The 23,805-nt window shown below is 38.3% G+C and overlaps 1 protein-coding gene across 1 annotated transcript in view; it reads right to left on the bottom strand.

Moving 5' to 3' along the window:
- Nucleotides 1–23,156, bottom strand: part of SIGLEC1 (sialic acid binding Ig like lectin 1) — a 220,220-nt gene extending 197,064 nt beyond the window's left edge. The window contains exons 1-3 of the mRNA XM_053704329.1: nt 23,093–23,156; nt 18,879–18,936; nt 14,453–14,809 (exon numbers count right to left, since the gene is read on the bottom strand). Coding sequence (XP_053560304.1) covers nt 14,453–14,809; nt 18,879–18,936 — 415 coding nt within the window. The 5' untranslated portion in view covers nt 23,093–23,156. The remainder of the gene's footprint in view (nt 1–14,452; nt 14,810–18,878; nt 18,937–23,092) is intronic.
- Nucleotides 23,157–23,805: the final 649 nt, after the last annotated feature.

The raw sequence follows: 23,805 nt of genomic DNA, 5'->3' as shown, positions 1-23,805 counted from the left end.
CAACAATTCAACCCGATCCAGTACGATCGGGTTGATTGACACCTCCCTGCTGGCGGCCCATTGGCTGCGAGTCTGCAGGGGGCAGCATTGCACCAGCAGCTCTTGTGAGCTGCTAGTGCAATGCTGAATACGGAGCGCGTATTGCTCTCCGCATTCAGTGAGGTCTTGTGGACCTGATCCGCACTGTCAAAGTCTTATCGTTGAACTTAGGTTTATAACACTCAGCAAGACAAACCTTACCATGATGATTCCTTGTAGACTATTCAAAGTTAACAAATCAAAAATATATAGTAGTGCACTAGGGCTATAGATATCATGCACCTCAAAGTAAACAATTCCTTCTAATTATTTAAATACAACATGGTGGACTACAAAGATGATAGTGAGGGTGCTAAACAGCTCTAGATATCAATAATAAATCCAATTATAAAACATTTGTTTAAAACATTTATTTATCTATCTGATGTATTACTCAAAAAATAAGGATGTCTCCCTTTAAAATGTACCAGATCTGCCAATAGTAAACGCGATAAAAAGTCAACAAACTCGTTAGTTTTTTTGTACGTTTTCCAGTTCAAAGTCCCAATGTGCCAATGTACCAAAAAAATCTTATATTTAGAACTTATTGGCGTTTAATGAAAACATAGTTTTAAGAATATACCACTATTTATTTCTGTCTCATACAGTTCCGTTATGAATAAGATAAAGGTTACCTCCAAATCACTAGATCCTTTTTGGCACAGTCTCTGTGAATTTGCTTATACCTGAGCTCCTATGTTGTTCTGTAGTTCCAAGAGAGTATTTGTGACTTAGGTGAATTTTCTCGCAACCACAAGTTCACCCCACGTGACCGATGGCGTCTGACTTCATGGGTGACCCTCGCAAATCTTTTACCCTCTGGATTAGGCAGCTGTATTAGATAGACAACTTTGACAAATAGGCTGATGGTGCTGACAACACAACCTTGTGTCCTGATTGTAGACTTAACTCCTGCACTTAGTGCAACGTATGCAGGAGTATCAAAGTGTTTGTTGTTAGTGTTAAAAGTCACAATTAACCAGGGTTGAAAAAAAAAAACACTTCAACATTTTAAAAACCAATATTGTGATAACACACAATACCAATAGCCACTGATTTCAACGCGTTTCACCCTTTCCAGGGCTTTATCAAGATAAGTGTGGCTAGTTGATTATGTTCTTATAAAGGACCATCTCAATTCTTATTGGTTCAGGATTTCATTGGTTGATTTTTCAATTGTTTGAGATAAAAGGTGGTATTGAGGGGGGGGGCGGAGCCTGGCCACGCAGGGTGATGGCAGCATAAAAATTGGCTCTGATGCTCCACACCCGGTTAATGCCTATAATTCAATATCAACATCCTAAGTTTTGATAACTTTTACTGCAGATCTCCCTACAACAATACCCTGCACCTCTCTAAGGGCTGAGAACATCCCGGAGCTGTACTTTTTGTGCCCGCACATCGAGGCTGACAAATTGCGGCCTAGCCTGCATCGGCTCTTTAATACGACACGGAGGAGGTGAATCGACTGCTGAGCAAACTTTGCTCCCCTGACTACATCTTGAGGACATCGCGGCCGCATACACTCACACAGTGACCCGGTGGGAGATATCACGAGCCGCTTCTCACTGAACCTCACCATTAACGGTCTCGTCCGCTGGCGGCTGCACCGCATCACGGAAGAGGACGACACATGGCGGCTCTCCCAGAGGCTAAGAGAGCGTTACCGGAGACCTCATGAACATCAGTGAAAGCCGGTAAGAGACCTCCTTAATAAAATAGCCCCACACCTAACGCTCCACACGCCTGCAACACGGAGCTTACATAGAAAAGACAGCCTCCATATTAAATTTTCAATCCGGGGCAAAACCTAACATTGCAAGGGACAGTCAACACAGCTAAGGCTCTCTTTTGGTGTTTTGCCCTAGGCCACTGATCGCAGTCTGACTACACTACCCCTACTATCCAGAGCCACGTGGGGCCCACATAGGCTTAACTGCCTGAATCATTTAACAGACCGGCTGCAGCATCTCACTGAGCTCTCCCTGCCACTCTCACCGGTGGCTCACTGGTTTAGTATTTATTGTAAAACATGGCTAGCAGGAAACATAACAATAAACCTGCAAAAGGACTCAAATCCTCAAGCCTCACTAACTTTCTCAGAGTTTCACCACCTAATTTAGAACCCTCAGATTCCAGACCCCCCTCCCCCACTCACATGGCTGATGAACTACCTGTTACAGAGACCTCACAACAACAAGTATACCTTACAAGACACGACCTCAATACCATCTCTTCTAAAGAGGACATTAATAAAGTGCTTTCAGAAATGAGGTCTCTGTTTGGTGACATAAAGAAAGACATAACCCAGGTTACCCAGCAAGTACAGGCCTTAGAGGCCAAACATGATACCCTCCAAACAACAGTTACAACTAACTCTCAACTGCTCAGTGATCATGAAGAACATATCCAATTTTTACTTTCAAAAGTTGAGGATTTAGACAACAGGGGGCGTCGCAATAACATCAGGATAAGGGGGACCCCTGAATCAGTTTCCCCAAAGGCCTTAGAGGGTTATTTGCAGGACTTATTCCGCACGCTGAAAGGCACACCTGATTCGCCAAACATACCTATCGAGAGAGCTCACAGGGCCCTTAGACCAAGGCCCCCACCTAAGGCCCCACCTAGAGACATAATTGTTAAGTTCCTTAGCTACAAGGATAAGGAATCAATCACACTAAAAGCAAGAAACATCAAAAATTTCACCCACGCAGGAATCCCTATACAAATCTTCTCTGACCTTAGCCTAATCACGCTACAGCAAAGAAGGGATCTCAAATTTATCACCTCGGAACTCCAGGCCAATGGGATACAATACAAGTGGGGCTTCCCGGTGTGTTTGATGGCTTCCAAAAATGGTGCTCAAGCTATTTACAGGTCCCCAAATGACCTATCCGAGTTTTGCAGGACACTTGATATAAATATCCAGCACCCGGAGTCCTCTGGGGCTTCCTCTCAGGACTTTCCTTCGCAAGGCTCTGGGGGCCCCTCTCGCACAAGGGACACTTGAAAATTCCAGCCTTTTGATCCTCTAGCACCAGATTCAAATATTCCAGAGGTACAGCAAGTCACTATTTCTCTACTGTATTGACTATGCCACTAGAGATGCTGTGACCTGAAATGGCCTGGTTTGACTGTTATTGTTTGATTGTTAATGGTTCTTTTTCCCCTTACAGTTACCTAAATTGAGGTTCAATATGTTCTGTAATCTAATGAATGTACACTGTATATGGAGACTGCCATGAATTTGCTACTACCAGGGGTCCTTGGTGATGTCCCACACAATTACACAATTAAGTTGGTAGTTCTTAGTTTAATACCAGTCAGACATAGATACCGGAGGGCACAGCCCTTCTAGTTTCCCTGATCCTACAGTAAGATATCTCATATATGCCCAGTAACTTCGTTTAGGTTAATATTAGCTTATAATATCCATAACCCCTGAGCACCCTGACCTTTATGATCCTACACCCAGCGTTCATACAATACTATAGCCCACTATACATACTATAACCTGTCTACTATACTAGGTACCTGAATTGCTCGGCCCCCAACTATCCCCGCCCACTATTCGCTCATAAAGAGGTTACATCTAGTTTCCCCTCTATCCCTGTGGGCTTTTACTCTAGAGATGATGGGACCAATAAGAAGGGGGCTAACCCCTGACTCTCCTGAAGAGGCCCCATATACTTAATACCTTGGCCTAGGCAGCAAAATTCCCCATAAGAGGAGCTACTTCACTAGCCTTACTCCCATCCCTCATGGATCTGTATAGGTTAAATGTTGTATTTGTTACTGCAAGCGTAATTGTTTTTCAGGCCTTTCTTTAACGAAAAATGTGGTAATTGTTTTTGTATTTGCACTTGTTTTTTCAGATTTTCTAAGTTGACTCTCAGTTTATATATTACATTTCACTCATTGACCGGGTGTGGAGATACTGACCCCACACTTACTTTACTCTAACCTTCTATCCTTTTCTCTTATAGGTTGGAGGTATTGTACAAGTTTTTCTTCTTATTGTTTCTCTACTATTACTAAAATCTGTTTCTACACTAAACTAATCTCTCACTTTACACTTATCTTCATCCCTCTCCTCTTTTCCACCTTCCTTCTCCACCCTCTTCCCCTTGTCTCTCCTACCCTCCCCTCCCTTCCTCCCCCTTTTTTTTTTTTCTTTTCCCTTCTCTCCCACTCCCTCATCTCTCCCTTGCTCACTGAATCCCCAGCACTACTAAACACTTAAAACACAAAATGACCTCCCAAACAGCTCATAACCTTTCCATCATGTCCTTAAATATCAAGGGTATTAATATACCAGAAAAGAGGTCCCATCTCCTTAGAGATGCGACTAGGTTGAACTGCGATATATTATTCCTGCAGGAGACCCATTTCAAAAGAGGTAGAGAACCGAACTGGTTACACTCCAAATTCCCTCACACTTTTTTTGCATCCGGCACCTCCAAGAAAAATGGAGTGGGGATACTTATCCGCCACTCGACGCCTTTTATCGCACAGCAGATAGATAAAGACCCAGAGGGCCGCTACTTAATAGTGGTGGGCACTCTGCATGGCCGCCCAGTCACGCTAGCTAACGCCTACTTCCCCAACCAAAACCAACACAAATTTATGTCACTACTTACCAGCAAAATTTTGGATCTACTGAAGGGAGCTCTGCTCCTAGCAGGAGACTTCAATCTGCCTTTAGACCCTCAACTGGACACCTCCAGGGGTGTGGCCTCCGCTCCACAGCGAATAATTAAACTATGCAATAGTAGATTGGAGGAACTTGCGGTTCACGACACATGGCGCACCCTACACCCTACAAGACGAGACTATACTTTCTTTTCCCATCCTCACGACGTATATACCAGAATAGACTACATATTTACTGATCAGTCTACACTGGCATCAGTGTTGAGTACTCAAATTTTGCCCATGACCTGGTCAGATCATGCCCCGGTTCTTTGTAGACTGAAATGGCCCACAGTACCTGACCGGCCATTTATTTGGAAACTTGACGATTTCATGTTTAATAATCAGCTAATCAGAAGTAAGATTGAAAACACTTTGACTGACTATTTCACTTTGAACGACACACCTGAAATCCCTAAACACATATTATGGGAAGCGCATAAATGCGTCCTGAGAGGGGAACTGATCAAACAAAAAGCCATTTTGGCGAAACAAGCAAGCGTCAGATATTCTTCCCTTCTATCTAACATAAGAGAACTAGAAGCCAAACACAAAAAAGATCCAAAAGATAGCTCTACCCTTACTGCACTGACACAAGCTAGAAAAGACATCCAAGATATCCACACATTAGAACACCAGAAAATGGCATTGAAGACCCAACAAAAATACTATGAGTTTGGTGACAAACCGGGGAAATTGTTGGCACGAGCCATTAAGAGGAAGACCCTGAAATCACACATTCACTCACTAACCGATAAGTCAAATAACACCCATACCAACAGCCCTGGTATAGCTGAAACCCTAAGGACATATTACTCTGGCCTTTATAACCTGGAAGGCCCTTCCGGCCTCTCTTCAGAGGACGATAACGCGCAACCCTCTCCTGACATGAGCCTATATCTGAACTCAGTCACCTTACCTACTCTGTCACAGACAGAAGCAGAGGTTTTGGACGCCCCCATCTCCCCTGAGGAGGTATTACACACCATCGAGGGCTTGCCTTCTGGCAAAAGCCCAGGCCCTGATGGCTTTAGTGCCAAGTATTATAAAATCTACAAAGCTGTATTAGCCCCTCACCTGGCCCGCCTATTCAATTCTATAGACTCCTCTCAGGGCTTTCCCCCCTCCATGTTGTTAGCTCACATAGCAACTATCCCTAAGCCGGGCAAACCAACCAATAAACCAGAAAACTTCCGCCCAATTTCCCTTCTCAATGTGGATATAAAGATATTCGCGAAAATCCTCTCAACTAGGTTAAATAAATTCCTACCCAATTTGGTATCTCCTGACCAAGTGGGTTTTGTCCCAGGCCGCGAGGCAAGGGACAACACCATAAAAGCTACCCTACTCGGAAACTATGCCCAACTGAATGAGATCCAGGCGATCTTTGTCTCAACTGACGCCGAGAAAGCCTTCGACAGGATCAGCTGGAAGTTCCTGAAGGCGGTCCTGTCGAAAATGGGGTTTGGTAAAACCTTCACACACCGAGTCTTTTCACTTTACACAGCCCCTTCAGCACAAGTCAGGGTCAATAATATCCTCTCTGATCCATTTAGCATAAAAAATGGTACCAGACAGGGGTGTCCTCTGTCGCCACTACTGTTTGTGTTGGTGATGGAGGTCTTGGCCCAAAGAATTAGAATCAATACTAAAATTGGGGGAATTAAAATTGGGGAACAAGAGCACAAGCTGTCCATGTATGCGGACGATGTCCTGCTATCATTATCGGACCCTTGAAGGTCTTTATCCGAAGCACTACGAGAATTTGAGGAATATGGTAGATACTCGAACTTCCATTTAAATAAAACCAAATCCGAAATTCTAAATATTAACCTCCCCCCTGAAGAACTCAGCCATTTGTCTTCTTTGTGCCCCTTACGTATACAAACCCGCAAATTAAAGTACTTAGGGATAAACCTTACCCCATCTGCGGAGGGTCTTTTTGAAGCAAACTATACAAACTTGCTCACAGTGATTACGGGTGATCTCTCCTCATGGAGAAACAAACCTATCTCCTGGCTTGGGAGAATAGGCATTATCAAAATGAATATTCTGCCCAGAATATTGTATTATCTCCAGACTCTTCCAATCCCCCTCCCGTCCCATTTTTTACACAGACTACAAAACGTGTTGGAGGAGTTTATATGGAGGGGGGGGAGACCGAGAATTGCACGAAAGACCCTGTACCTGCCGAAAGACAGGGGGGGCTGGGGGTACCACACTTGGCTTTATATAAAAGCGCCATCCTCTTGCAACATCAGGCGGAGTGGTGTCATAACCTTCAAGATAAAACCTGGGTCCAAATATGTAGAGTAATCCTAGGTAGGCAGAACATTGGACTGTTGGGGTGGATCTCACCTAAGTCCAGACCAAAACTTATCACCGGTTACCCCCTCATCAGGGAGTTTTTCACATGCTGGGATAGATTGCTAATAGAACACCCACACATCTCCACAAACCCTTCGCCTCTCACATCCTTCTTAAACAATCCAGACATACCCTTCACCTGCACGCAGAGAGTAATGGTGGATAAAACACAGGTGCCACAAGTATCCTTCCATCTGCTCCTCACAGATCAAAAACTTAGAACCCGGTCTGAGTTGGAGGGCTCCGGCCTTGCTCTTTCCTGGTACTTTCACACTCAACTTCAGCACTATCTAACGACACATAAAAAACTGCACAACATCACCAGGAACCCAACCACCTTTGAATCCCTGTGTCTACTCCCGCAAAAACCGAAACATATGATCTCCATTACCTACCGCTTGCTCTCTTCACACACTGACACCCCACTGCCTACTTACACACGATATTGGAACAGAGAACTTAACCTACCCCTGACAGATAAAGACTGGGGGAAAATATTTAGAGCGCATGCAAAGACATCAGTCTCAGCAAAACTACTGGAGTCCAACTTTAAATACTTGTCAGGATGGTATCTCACCCCTGCCAGATTACAAAAAAATCTATAAACAGACAGACGGAAGATGTTGGCGAGGTTGTGGGGAACCAGGTACCCTTCTACACCTTTGGTGGGGTTGTGATGTCGTAAGATCATATTGGCACTCAGTGATGACTGCCATGGAGAAGGTGGTCGGGACCTCTCTGCCTAGAGCACCTAGCATCCTTTTGTATCATGACCTTCCCAAGTTTAATGACAAGGCCACAAAATACCTTTTCTATTTGATGCTAAACAGCGCGAAATCCCTTGTCCCCAAAAATTGGAAGAATGTGAACGCGCCTACACTAAGTGACTGGGCCGGCCAGGTAGACAGATACCTCCTATTAGAGAGATTTAGATTCATGAGAGACGACAGGATAGAAATCCATGAATACATGCTGGAAAAGTGGAAACAGGGTAGGCCGGATTGCATTTTAGTGGCCTAAACCCTTATGAACAAAGGAGGCATGACAGGCCTGCTGTCCACAGCGGGGTCTGGCATGGATTTCCCCCTTCTCTTTTTAAGAGACGTATCTGATTTAACTCCCTCACCCCCGCCTCCCCCCCCATTCCCCCCCTTCTTTTACCCACTCCTCTCCTCCCCTTTCTGCCCCCCCCCCCCTTTTTTTTTTTTTTTTTTTTTTTTTTTTCTTCTTCTCTCCCTCTCTCCCCTCTCCTTCCCTTTCCACTTTATTCTCTTCTTTTTCTTTCTCCTCGGACATGGGCCTACCAGTAGCCCTATGACCGAAGCTCAACTATCTTTTCTGACTAAATACTGTTATATATTTAATAATATTGTTAGAGTACATCGAAAGGAACATGAATGGGCTTATAGATTCTCAAATGGACTCTTTGTTATACCTAGCCCACTTTTTGTTACGCTATTCTTATGCAACCAATTGAACTCCATGGAGTCTTCTGTACAAATATTCCTGTATTCCATGACTTTTGATGTACGGATTTTGTATATTTTCTGTTTACTTTTCAATAAAGCTTTGAAAACCAAAAAAAAAAAAAAAAAAAAAGGTGGTATTGAGACTATGGGGCCTATGTATCAAAGGTCTTGCGGTACACCTATACCTGCAAGACTCGTAATAGCAGCGGGTGTAAAAAAGCAGCGTTAGGACCTCTTAACGCTGCTTTTTTACCCTAACGCACAACTCGTAATCTAGCCTTTAGTTTTTTGTAACTTTGTAAATTTTTAGTGTAGATTTCAATTATTTCAGTAGGGTTAGGTGTTTAAATATATAATATAGTTAATTTTATTTGTAGTCTAATGTAGTTTTAGTATAAAAGTTAGGGTAAATTAATTATTAATTTAATATAGTTTAATGTAATTTTATTATAAGAGTTAGGGTAGGTTATTTATTAATTTAATATAGTCTAATGTAATTTTATTATAAGAGTTAGGGTAGGTTATTTATTAATTTAATATAGTTTAATGTAATTTTAAAGGTAAGTTTAAATTTATTATAAGATAGGGATGAGTTAAAATTTAATGTAAAGTTAGCGGGTTGTTAGGTTTAGGGGTTAATAGTTTAATTTAGTTTATGGCGATGTGGGGGGCTGGTGGTTTAGGGGTTAATAACTTTATTTAGTTGCGGTGGGCTCCGGGAACGGAGGAATAGGGGTTAATAACTTTATTTAGTTGCGGTGGGCTCTGGGAGTGGAGGAATAGGGGTTAATAATTGAACAATACTTGGTTTTACTTACCTGTTTTACTTATTTTAATGTATGCTCTTGATAAAGATGTGTAATACGTTGAAACGCGTTGAGCAAATAAAACCTTTTATCCTTTGTTGAAAGATTGTCAAGATCTTGTTTTGCTGTGCTGAGCTGGAATCTCCTTATTTATGGAGTAAGTTACTACATTTTTTTCAATTATACACTGGATACATTTGTCATTTGGGTCTCCATTTATAGTCCACTTTTGGATAAACCTGAAAATTCAGTATCTGACTCCAGGACCCTGTGGACTCTTGCCATCTGACGCTACGTTCCCTTTCAGCTGTAAAGATTCATCTTATGGAGTGAGTATACTGCACCCATATTAATTGGCTTCAATATATGCATCAAGCCTCTTTTCTCTTCACTTACTAGAGAAAATCACTCAATAGATCAGCGCCATCTACTACTACTATCCATCTATCTATACACAGTCACAAGGGAGAGACTGCAAGAAGGCTGCGGTCTGACCTAAAGGAGAGTATCAGTTCTTAGTTCATTTGTACAGAATATTGTGTGTGTTTTTTTCCATCTTGCACCTCTGTATATTGTTTACCTTTTTTTTTAAATTATAAATTAGCCTACAGAGCAACAGAAAATAAAGCCACGTGAAATGGCCTATAGGTAATTGTACTTTGGATTTGTTATCTATACCACCTTTCCACTAACAAATGCTCAGAGTGCTGCTTTTAAACATTGTAAAACAACAAAAAACTTTTTTTACAAATTGTACTTGATAATTAACGTTTTACATCATTTTTATTTTCCATTTTGGCTGTGTAAACATAATTGAGTGCTATGGAAAATATTCTGTGTTGTGTGTTAATGTTTGCTATATAATTTTCATGCAAACTGAAATTTAGATTCATGACTGTCACTGGAAGACCCCAAAATACATTAGCAGTCATGTATGCAAAGAAATAAGTGCACTTTTATTAGCAAGATTTACATATTGCCAAAAAAGACATTTACTGTGTTTTAAGTGGGAAAAATGCAAATATAATAACATATTAAATGTAATATATTTATCAAGGTAGTAAACATACAGTTTCATACATAGGGCGCCATGTACTAAAGCGCGGGCGGACAGCTTCTTAACTTGCGAAGCTGTCCGCCTGCCTCCGCTACACACGAGCAGCGGATCTATTGATCCGCTTGCCCGTATGTACCATTACACATTCATCGGAGTGTGTAATGCCTGCCCCTTCAATCGCGTGACCAATCACGCGACTGAAGGGGCTGTCAATCACCGAGAGCGAGCATGCTCTCGGTGATTTTGCTTCGCCACCTAAGAGGTGGCGTAGGCTGTAGGAAGCAGCGGTCTAATGACCGCTGCTTCTTACATTGCGGGAAGCAGGCTCGCATATGCGAACCTGCCCCGCAAAGGCTCCGGAGCAGCTTTCGCTGCTTCGTACATGGAGCCCATACTGTATAAGGAATGCAAAATATGTTACACTTATATGAGCACTATGCAAATGCAAAATAATTATGGGGTTTCCTGTCACTTTATTGGAAATTTGAGTTGTTACTAACAGTTGATAAAGTTTACAAATGGATAATGGAATGTAAACTAGTTAAGTGTTTTGTCTACACTACAGATAGAACAGCAGGTGAGGTTGTGCACTGTTATTGTTGTGCAATGCTGGCTCAGTAATCCCTAATCAGATTATCAAACGTATGATTTGAGTGACAGGTTATACAGTCTCAAAGACCAACGGACATTTGTCCATCCAACCGGCATTTTCAGCAAACCTCAAGTAGGTGTATAGCCGCATATGTTTAAAAAGACATTGTATCCAGCTAATCTCACAGAGGTATTTATTTAAAACCTCTTAAAGAGACTTCATAACGATTCATATATCTCTTGATACACACTAACACAAAGCTCTCATCATTGTAACAAAAAACACGCAAAAGTTGCCTTTCTTTTCGTTTTTTTCAATATAAAGGCTGATCCTTTTTTGCTCACGGTACTTTGAAATAGTTAGCTAAGCCCAAACATTAGGGCTTAGTAATCTCTGGACATCTTCTCTAAAACGTGAGTACCTGGGTCAGTCCCACAAATCAGAAGAAGCATATTTACCAATAAGTTCACTTTAAAGTTTTAAATACGGACGATTATAATAAGACTTTTAAAACACAAGATACCGTATTGATACACGAGACCTTCCCAAATATCAACTGTCCTTATTTTTCTTTAATACAAATTTTACACGAATTGTATGTTAATACCCAGCAAATCCTGTACTTATATACTAAACCTTTTATTTATTGTATTGGACAATATATATGGTATTAGAGCTCTATACCAATGTTTTTATGTGTATTTTAAATAAATGTATTTTATTTAACATATTAGAGTTGTATATTTTATCGACTAATCAGTCTATCATCCAAATATATAATTCTTTGTTTGTAATATGATATTCACTACATACTAGCTCCCCTCACTCTGTTCACTTTTCATCTTTATCTAAGACAGAAGTTTGAAGGAACAACTGTCACTTTGTAGGGTTTTGAGCGTCTTAACAAATATATTTCTACAGGTGCACTCACTCTATACTGTTTTTTGACCCCTGATTTGAGTGACTCACATACACTGATATATTCTGAATCATTCATGTGAGTAACTTAAGTCATATTTTTCTGATAATCTGATGAGGGATTACTAAACCAGCAGCATTGCAATAATTATTTAACCAAACAGTAACAGTGCACAACCTCACTAACATGATTATTAAGACCCATTTATCAAGCTCCGTATGGTGAGTCTTCAGACTCGCCAGAAACAGCAGTTATAAAGCAGCGGTCTAAAGATGCCGTCTGGATGAAGACTTCTGCCCGCCTGGAGGACGACTTCTTGCCGCTTGGATGAAGACTTCTCCAGGCTTGATGAGGATGGATGTCCGGTCTTCAAAAACTGTAAGTGGATCTTCGGGGGTTAGTGTTAGGTTTGTTTAAGGGTTTATTGGGTGGGTTTTATTTTTAGATTAGGAGTTTGGGCACCGAAAAAGAGCTAAATGCCCTTTTAAGGTCAATGCCCATTCAAATGCCCCTTTCAGGGCAATGGGGAGCTTAGGTTTTTTAGATAGAATTTTATTTGTTAGGTTTCGTTTTGTGGGTGGTGGGTTTTACTGTTGGGGGGTTGTTTGTATTTTTTTTTACAGGTAAAAGAGCTGATTTCTTTGGGGCAATGCCCCGCAAAAAGCCCTTTTAAGGGATATTGGCAGTTTAGGTTAGGGTTTTTTTATTTTGGGGGGGGCTTTTTTATTTTGATAGGGCTATTAGATTAGGTGTAATTAGTTTAAATATTTGATAATTTATGTTTTATTTTGTGTAATTTAGTGTTTATTTTTTTGTAATTTAGTTAATTGTATTAAATTAATGTACTTGATTTAATTTTAGTGTAATGTTAGGTGTTAATGTAACTCAGGTTAGGTTTTATTTTACAGGTAAATTTGTATTTATTTTAACTAGATAGTTAGTAAATAGTTAATAACTATTTACTAACTAATCTACCTAGTTAAAATAAATACAAACTTAGCTGTGAAATAAAAATAAAACCTAAGATAGCTACAATGTAACTATTAGTTATATTGTAGCTAGCTTAGGGTTTATTTTACAGGTAAGTATTTAGTTTTAAATAGGAATAATTTAGTTAATGATAGTAATTTTTATTTAGATTTATTTTAATTATATTAAAGTTAGGGGTGTTAGGGTTAGACTTAGGGCTAGGGTTAGGTTTACGGGTTAATAACTTAAGTACAGTGGCGGCAGTGGCTTTGGGGCGGCAGATTAGGGGTTAATAATATTCAACAAGTGTTTGTGATGCGGGAGTGTGGCAGTTTAGGGGTTAATATGTTTTTTAGAGTGGCGGCGATGTCCGGAGCGGCAGATTAGGGGTTAATATTTTTATTATAGTGTTTGCGATGCGGGAGGGCCTCGGTTTAGGGGTTAATAGGTTGTTTATGGGTGTTAGTGTACTTTTTAACACATTAGTTATGAGTTTTATGCTACAGCTTTGTAGCGTAAAACCCATAACTACTGACTTTAGATGGCGGTACGAATCTTGTCGTATAGGCTGTACCGCTCACTTTTTGGCCTTGTGATAGCAGCGGTAGTGAAAAAGCAGCGTTATGAGCCATAACGCAAAACTCGTAATCTAGCCATATGATAATAATGTGTGTGTGTATATATGAGTGAGTGTGTGTATGTATATGTATGAACTCTACTAATTCCACTGTTATGATTTATGAGTAACATTAGTAAAACAAGCATTACTGATGTATGGGGGGGAACCACGAGTTACCGCACTGGGTGACACCAACTCTAGTGACGCTATTTATTTTATGTTTCGCAAAACAGTTAATAAGAGCTCTGAGGTTGCGATATCCCGACGATCATTAACTACAATTGCTCTCAACTTGTAATACGAGTGCTACATCTGACACATGAAAACAGCCGCAATAAACCCCTTATCCTTGCACGTAACTGTTAGTTCGCCACTCATAATCTGGCCCTAAAAGGTCTAAGGAAAGAAGTGGGAGGAACAGCAGAACAAAGTTCCAAATAGAGACAAAAAATGCTGGAAAGTTGGGAGTTCTGCTAATTACAAGAACCCTCACTATTATTACTGTGATATCCAGCAAGAATATCTAATTATACTGTTTTTGCGTGCTTTGTTACTAAAGAGATGTATGTAGTAGTGTCTTATGTGAGTTAAAGACACATTATACTCAATTTCTATGTTTCATTTAAAGTAGAAAATGTCAAAATGTATTATTTTAAAATAAATGTTCCTCTCCTGAATAAAGAATTGTTTTCTAGTTAGGCTTGCAGTGGCATGTCTGTCTCAACCAATAGAACCGTGAGAGTTTTATCTATCAGCCAATGAGCATTAGTACAAATTCCACAATTGATATTTTTAGTTTCAATTATAATACAAACAGATTCTACTACACATTTCTTCAGGCCATTGTTTTTACAAAGTGTTTACAGTTTAAATTTGATACTCACCAGTCACTGAAACTGTGACTCCTTTCCTGCTTAGCCAAGCGTTAACTCCAGTTAACTCAAACCTAAATCTGTAATTCCCGGAATCTTGTTCATTTACGTTCTTTATGAGGAGGGTACAGTTTTTTTGTGTGGAATCCCCCAGCATTTCCACACGTCCCTTAAATGCGGCATCAATTTCCTCATTGGGATGGTACACTAGTGTCTTTTCAGAGTCAAAATTTTTATACCAGATCATAACAATACCGTTATTTGGCTGCATATCACTTGGGTAGTTAAAACTGCATGGGATCAGAAGGCAGGAACCGGAGACTGATAGCAATCCATCAGGGTTTTCCACAACCCAATCAGAACACCCTCCTGTTGGAACACAGAAAGAAAGTTGTATCTATAGGACAAAATGATTATACAAATAAAACGTATAAGGGTAACGGTCATATAATAGCTAAGTTAAAGAACAATAAACACCTTGTAATATAAAATTTTTCTACAGCCTCCAACAGATAAACATCAGTAGTCTGAATGTTATTAAAACAGATTAACACCTTGTTTGCTGCAATAGTTTTTCAATTGTCTAAATAAATTTATTTTATTATTTAGAGGAACCAGTATGGACCTGAGTGTTTAGATAGCAGGGCTTGTCACTGTCGGCACCGTGGCAAGGTTAGGTTTGCGATACCTGGCATATGCTCTTTCAGTTTTCAGGATTGCAGAAAATGACAGGAAAAGGGGGCAGGATTAATAAAGTTTATTACAAAATTATATGTATAATTAAGCATTTTATATCAGTTTACTGTCCCTTTAAAATGGCCCAGTTACTTTGATAAGTGGTCCCCAAGCCTATTCATAAATCAGATGGAGATCTCAGGATACAGACCCCCGGGTACAGGCAGCTCACTATAAATTATAAACCCCTTGTACTTAAGGGGACATTATACACTAGATAGATTTTACTTTGCATAAATGTTCTGTAGATGATCTATTTATATAGCCCATCTGGGAGTGTTTTTGTAACAATCTATAGTTTTGCTTATTTTTAAATAACATTGTGCTGATTTTCAGACTCCTAATCAAGCCCCAAAGTTTTAGTTGTATACTGATGTCTACAGACTTCGGACTGCTTCTGTTTGTATAATGGGTCTTTTCATATGCAAGGGGGGGGGGGGGGGGTTCTGCTATCAGCCCCTTTCAGTGGGTGTCCCAGGATTATTGTATTAACAGTGTTAAATTGGGAGCTTCTACATAGGTTTTTAAAAGGTTTTATACTGGATGTTTATATCAGTATCTGTGCATATACTTCTTTATAGTAGGGTCAATTACATGCAGTTAAATGAAAATTGGTGTATACTGCCCCTGTGTGTTGCTAATGTGTGGCGCTTTATAAAAAGGCCCAAGGGATCTGCAGTTAGTCTCTTAGTTAGATTTTGCCATACAGTCAGGTTACATTTGTTCAGTCACTGATCGCTTGTTAAATCTGTCCTTGTAGATGACCAGAGGGTACACCGCGTGTTCTATGTATGTAGTGTAACAAATAACTGTCACCTATATGAGTGGTTACATGCTACTGATCTCAGCATAAGGGATTATTGACAATTTACAATGTCAGTGAAATAACCAGGGAGAATGGGCTCTGATTTAGCCCTCTATTACTACAAAAGAATGACAGATTCAGGCTCTGGTGTGTTTCTGTGAGCATTGGTTTGGCTATTACAGTTGGTTTGGCTATTACAGTGAGTGTGACAGATCATATAACTTCTAAAGTAAATATTGCGCCACATTCAGAAACCAACATTGGCTAAAAGTCATCTCTAGTCTCTACTAATTCATCCAGCCTCTCTAGTTTGCATTTAGGTGATCCAATTTAGGGCTATGTTACTAGTGTAGAGCTATTTATTTTCCCCGCTCGCATGTTTTCTGTTCTAGAAATAAGATTTTTGTGCTTGTTAGGTTTCACACGTATTACAAGTTAAAAGTAAAATGTTTTTGCTTGTGTGCTAACCCAACACATGCAAAAAGGATGAGAGCTACTGAAATCCTATTGGCTGATTTGAACAGCCAATAGGATTTCATTAGCTCTCATCCTATCGGCTGATTTAAATTTGAAGAATTAAATCAGCCAATAGGAATGCAAGGTACGCTATTTTGAAACGGGTACCTTGCATTCAACTTCAGTGTACTGGAGTGATCGTATGAAGAGGACGCTCCACGCAGGATGTCATTGCCAGTTCTGGATAGCTCTGCTCCGTGCCGCCGAGATGAAGATAGAAGACGCCTACGCGATAGAGGATGAAGACTTCTCACCGCCTGGATGGAGATGGATGTCCAGACTTCAGAAACCATGAATAGATATTCTGGCGTTATTTTTATTTTTTTTATTTTTTTGGGGGGGGGGTTAAGATTAGGGCTTTGGGCACTGTAAAAGAACTGAATGTCCTTTTAAGGGCAATGCCCATACAAATGCCCCTTTAATGGCAATGGGTAGCTTAGGTATTTTATTAAACTTAGGTTTTTTATTTTGGGGGGTAGGTTGGGTGAGGGGGTTTTACTGTTGGGGGGACTTTGTAATGTTTTGTATGTAAAAAAGCTGTTTAACTTAGGGCAATGCCATATAAAAGGACATTTTAATGGCAATTGGTAGTTTATTGTAGGTTAGGGGGTGCTTTTATTTGGGGGGCTTTTTTATTTTTTATAGGGCTATTAGATTAGGTGTAATTGTTTTTATTTTTGATAATTTTGTTTATTATTTTTCGTATTTTTATTGTTTATTATTTTTTGTAATGTTAGATTTTTAATTTAGGTTTTTTATTTTTTTGTTGTGTTAGGTTTTTTTTAATCATGTATTTTAGGAATTTTAATTGGTATTTTTTTTTATTTTATTAGAATAGTAATGTTAAGTTAATTTATAGTTTAATCTTAGTTTTTTTTATTTCACAGGTATGTTTTTATTTATTTTAAGATAGTTATATTGTAAATTTTAATTTAAAGTTAGGGGTTGTTAGGTTTAGGGGTTAATAGTTTAATTTAGTGTTTTGCAATGTGGGGGGCCGGTGGTTTAGGGGTTAATAGGTTTAGTTTAGTTTATAAGGAGCAGTGGATTAGAGGTTAATCATTTTTAGTGTTGGCGATGTTGAGGAGTGGCGGATTAGGGGTTACTAGATTTATTTAGTGTTGGCGATGTGGGTGGGTGGTGGATTAGGGGTTAATAGGTGTAATATAATGTTTGCAATGCGGGAGGGTGGCGGTTTAGGGGTTAATAGGTAGTTTATGGGTGTTAGTGTACTTTGTAACATTTTAGTTCTGAGTTTTGTGAAACATTTTTGTTTTTCGTAAAATCCATAATTACTGGACAGATAGCGGAATGGATTGTGTCGGTATAGGCTGTAACGCAAGCTTTTTAGCCGGACCGTACAACCTGTAATACGGCGCTACGGAAAATCCCGTACTCAAACGTAATTTTTTAGTGCGGAATGGATGTTGCCTTACAGGCTAAAATGCTTATATAGCATTTTAGCCTGTAAGGCAACATGCTATACAGTGACACGCGTAATATGCGTTACCGGACATTCCACGCGCAATGGCTAATTTTTCAGCGGTATAGCCATACCGCACCATAATGCAAAACTCGTAATCTAGGTGATTGTTTGTTATTATGAGTTTAGCTGTATTTTTAAATGCAATTCTAATGTGTTTTGTGCAACTTTTTTGACTTGCGGTACAGTTAACCAGCGCTCTGAGGTTGCGCTATCCTGACACGGGTTGAGTTCAATTGCATTTAAACTGACACTATAAACTTTCAACTTGTAATACGCACGCTACTTAAAATGCACGCAAAGAGCTGCGATAAACCTCTTATTGCTCACACGCAACAGTTAGCGCGCCCCTCTTAATCTAGCCTATAGAAGACTGAGATAACAGAGATTTAGTGAATCATATGTACAATTGGTGAAGCTGGAAAGCCAGGACGACGTAGGGAGGTTTAAGTGAATTTTATCCAGTAACATATTCTTTATCATGTAAAAAAAATTCTGTACTAATTAAATCTTGCTGCCTATCAAATTCTAGACAGTTTAACTCAGATAAAGATGAATGATGCCACATTTCATCTGAATAAGCTCGGCATTTAAGAAGCAGCTGTTTTATGGAAAATTAATTTTCTAATTGATTGGATTTAATGAGATCATTTAGGGATTCAAAACAGCTTCTACTGCAAGTGCCATGCTACAAACTTCCAAATGAGCTCCGCTCAATTCAGTTTGTAAAATGGTTTGTTGTTTTATTGTTTTTATATGTTTTGCAGTCACTACTGATTGTCTAACTAAATAGCTGACTAATAAAATGACATTATATTATATGTTACAAAGTATATCATCTGTGTTTTTTAGATAAGAGGAACATACTGTGCAATGGAAAGGAAACTTGGCAAACGTACCTTTAATGCATAGTAGAATGATGAGGACAAAATTCAGTGTGAGCATTTTTCTTCTCATCTGTGAAGAAATTATATAAAAAAATAATTGGGTAGGGTACATCACATATATAAATATATTAAATGTTTCACTATGAACCAACAAAAGAACCAAACCTCATGAAATGATAAACAACATTACCAATTTACCAACACTTGTCAACATTTCCTGAATACTATATGGGACTGGGAGGCTCAGGCTGAGTTAGGGAGTTCAAAACGGAATTCTGTAAATATAGTGATTAAGCAGTGAAAACAAATAGCATTGCAGTATTTTTACCTATTTTTTTGCTTGCCATCTAAATCTGACATTTGTTTTTCCACTGTCCTCAGAATACATTCTGGGCATAAATAATGATGCAACATACTACACAGTGATTGTTTGATCTGCACTGTTCCTTTATTTCTGTCTCTAACTGACCACAGCAAAGGAGATAAGATAAACAAGACTTGGGTCTCTGAACTGCAAAACATTGCACATTTTCTAACAAGATGACAATTTAAATGTTTTACTATATTTATTTTGTATATACAGTAGATTTTTGGAAAAACAGATTGATTTGTAATGCACCAAATAAAAAAAATACCTTAATGTGCTTTTTTGTTTATGCATTTGTTCAATTACGTATTTTAAATGTGTCAAGTGATTAGTGACCTTTTCTCTGTGTATTAATTCAAGTCACTGCAACTGGGCATATTTAACCCTTTCAGGGCTGAGCATGGGTTCTTTTTTTTCTATCAAGCACCTACACAAATTATATATATTATATATATTTTTTTTTTTATTTTCAGCAAGCCTTTTAAGAAAACAACTGTAGTCTGCAGAAATACTATAGTATGGGAAATCTCCACTATATGGAATGCAAAAAAAGAAATTTGTTTTTGTGAATGTCGTGTATCATTTTTCTGTGGTGTAAAGCAGCAAGGGAGTCATTATTTCATAAAATATTTTTGTCACATTGCATTATATTGCAATGTATGCAAAAAATAAGAAGGTCTAAAAAAATCTAACCATAAATATATTCAATACATTTTAAAATTACACAAAATTCTGATTTCCCACAGGGGTGGCTTAAAGGGACACTGAACCCATCTTTCAGGATTCAGATAGAGCATGCAATTTTAAGCAACTTTCTAATTTACTCCTATTATAAATTTGTCTTTGTTCTCTTTGTATCTTTATATGAAAAAGCAGGAATGCACGCATAGGGGCCTGCCCATTTTTGGTTTAGAACCCTGGGTAGCGCTTGTTGATTGGTAGCTATATTTAGCCACCAATCAGCAAGCACTACCCAGGTGCTGAACCAAAGATGGGCCGGCTTGTAATCTTACATTCCTGCTTTTTCAAATAAAGATACTAAGAGAAGAAAGAAAATTTGATAATAGGGGTAAATTAGAAGGTTGCTTAAAATTGCATGTTCTATCTGAATCACGAAAGATAAAATTTGGGCTCAGTGTCCCTTTAACTAATTTTGACAATTTATTCATGATCTTACCCTGTAAAAGGAAAAGGCCAGACATAAAATGGTAGCACCATATGCATCCTATATAATCACAAAATATTTTTTTATTAGTTCAGAGAAGCAGGGATCTATGACCTTTAAAGGGACAGGGAACCCCATACATTGTCTTTAATGATTTAGATAGATCATACAGTTTTAAACAACTTTCCAATGTACTTATTTTATCAAATTTGCATCATTCTCTTGTTATCCTTTGCTGAATGAACAACATTGCATTACTGGCAGCTAGCTGTACACATCTAGTTAGCCAATCACAAGAGACCAATGTGTGCAGGCACCAATCAGCAACTAGCTCCCACTAGTGCAGGATTTGTGCATATTCTTTTTCAACAAGGGATACAGAGAGAACTAAATTAATTTGAAAATTTAAGTGAATTTAAAAGTGTCTTAAAATAACCTGCGCTATCTGAATCATACAAGTTTAATTTCGACTTTCCTCTCCCTTTAACATCAACAACACAACAAAATAAAACTAGTGGCTGCTGCCAGGGGATCATTATTACTATGACATTTATACAGAAATGAATTGTAGGACACCACAAATGAAGGTGTGTTTCTCTGGTAAGTGGGGTAACAAAAGGCTCTTAAAATATCCTAAAAAATATTTTTAAAATTAGATGCCTCTAGTATAAATGGGGGGTTCCTTTGTCTTATAAGCTTCTCTTGCCAGTGTTCTGGTGATATGGACACAGATCCAGCATCATCACACACACATTTTGACATCACAGAATGTTCAGACCACAGCCAGCAATAGGGATGGATATCAGACCTCCCAACTCTCTATATTTGTGAGGCACAGTCCCCGATTCGGGTAACGGTCCCTCTGAGACTGCCAAATATCCCTATATCCAGAATTTCCCTTAGCCTCACCCATTGAACACCCACAAACTGCTCAGACACTCCCACAGACCCCACCCCCATATACCAATAAGCAAGCGGTATCCAGGGTGTTGAAACTAAAATGGGTCAGCTCCTAAGCTTTACATTTCTGCTTTTTAAATAAAGATAGCAAGAGAATGAAGAAAAAATGATAATAGGAGTAAATTAGAAAGTTGATTAACATTGCATGCTCTATCTGAATCATGAAAGAATTTTTTTTGGGATCAGTGTCCCTTTAATATATTAGACAGCTATCCTCTATACTGAACTAATTATGCTTTAACTGGATATATTTTACTACCATGAAGGGCTACGAATAACCTACTTGAGAAGCATGAGATGTGCCTGTTTACTATCGCTTTTCATGTAATTTGCAGGAGTTTCAACCAGATTTTGATGTAATTTGTTTTTTCTAAAGCAAACTTTTTTCTGATTGAATCACTGGCTGCTATTAATATAGCTTTAAAATCAATACAACAAACACAATCTGAAATACAGTGTTTTCATGTACAAATTCAAACTGATTGGAATGGACCCCATGTAATGCTTAGGGTTTGGAATAACCATGAATTTTAAATTCCTAATGAAAACTAACAAAAACAAACACAGCTTTCTTGGAGGAGAGTTCACTGGTATAAAGAATAACTTGCTCTTTTGGTAGTAAGAAAATATTTATCTATTGAAGCGCTACTTTAATAATTTTATTATTATTATGATGATGATGTTCAATTTTAATAATAAAATTTGCGAAAAGACAACTATCTATCTGTCTGTCTATCTATCTTTCTATCTATCTATCTATCTATGTATCTGTCTATCTATCCATCTATCTATCTATCATCTATCTATCTATCTATCTATCGATCTATCTATCTATCTATCTATTTGTCTATCTATCTATCTATCTATCTATCTATCTATCTATCTATCTATCTGTCTGTCTGTCTGTCTGTCTGTCTGTCTGTCTGTCTGTCTGTCTGTCTGTCTGTCTGTCTGTCGGTCTGTCTGTCGGTCTGTCTGTCTATCTATCTATTTGTCTATCTATTTATCTATCTGTCTGTCTGTTTGTCTACCTACCTATCTATCTATCTGTCTGTCTATCTATCTTTCCATCTATCTATCTATCTATCTATCTATCTATCTATGTATCTATCTATCTATCATCTATCTATCTATCTATCTATCTATCTATCTATCTATCTATCTATCTATCTATCTATGTATCTATCTATCTATCTATCTATCTATCTATCTATTTGTCTATCTATCTATCTATCTATCTATCTATCTATCTATCTATCTATCTATCTATCTATCTATCTGTCTGTCTGTCTGTCTGTCTGTCTGTCTGTCTGTCTGTCGGTCTGTCTGTCTATCTATTTGTCTATCTATTTATCTATCTGTCTATCTATTTGTCTATCTATCTATCTATCTATCTATCTATCTATCTATCTATCTATCTATCTATCTATCTGTCTGTCTGTCTGTCTGTCTGTCTGTCTGTCTGTCTGTCTGTCTGTCTGTCTGTCTGTCTGTCGGTCTGTCTGTATATCTATTTGTCTATCTATCTATCTATCTATCTATCTATCTATCTATCTATCTGTCTGTCTGTCTGTCTGTCTGTCTATCTGTCTCTCTATCTACCTCTATATATTCTCTATCTATCTATCTATCTATCTATCTATCTATCTATCATCTATCCATCAATTTATCCATCATAACTGTATTAATAGATTATTAGTTACATTAAGATCAATATAATGTGTTTATTTTTACCTTTCTTGAGGTATCCAAGATTCTTAGAGCCAGACTGCTGTCTTTGGATCCAGATGATTGAATGGCTGTGTCACAATGATGCTTGTATATTGTATGTCCTCTTAATTACTCATACATTGTGTGTTTCCTCTTTTTATAAGGACCTCATATGCTGTGCAGAATTCCTTGTTTTAAGTACATGTCAGCAACTTTCAGACTCCTCTTAGCTTGTGGTATAAAGTCAAACAAACAAGAGTGTTTATTAACAAAGGACAGAACGTATGGTTACTAGAAATGATCAATTAATGGCTTTGTTAATTGTTCTCTGGAACACATAATTAGCTTTATACAGAAGAGAACAACTACCTGTAATTACAATGGTATGGGGAAACATATCCTATATCTAATGGTCCCGTTCCAATCCATCAAAATCCCTTTGTGAAAATATCTCAAGTAGGGTTTTCCCACAAAACATGATAGCTATTTCATTCAATGTTAATGGAAAATTCTTAAAGGGATATAAGAAATAGTCAAAATTTAAACATTCTTACTGTATCGTTGGCATATGTCCCTTTAACAATATCAGTTTGTGACGTGTGCAGTTAATAATTTCACATTATTTTGTATTATTTTATAATTGTCATTTTTAAATACCCATTCACTTTGTATTTAATTTTATTACAATGATCAATCTTTAAAAGTGTGATTTTTTTTTTTTAAATTGAAATTTATTG

Source organism: Bombina bombina, chromosome 2 (genome assembly GCF_027579735.1).
Source record: "Bombina bombina isolate aBomBom1 chromosome 2, aBomBom1.pri, whole genome shotgun sequence".
Classification (NCBI taxonomy): Eukaryota; Metazoa; Chordata; class Amphibia; order Anura; family Bombinatoridae; genus Bombina; species Bombina bombina.
The sequence above is the reverse complement of the archived record's forward strand: the minus strand, read 5'-3'. Positions and strand labels throughout refer to the sequence as shown.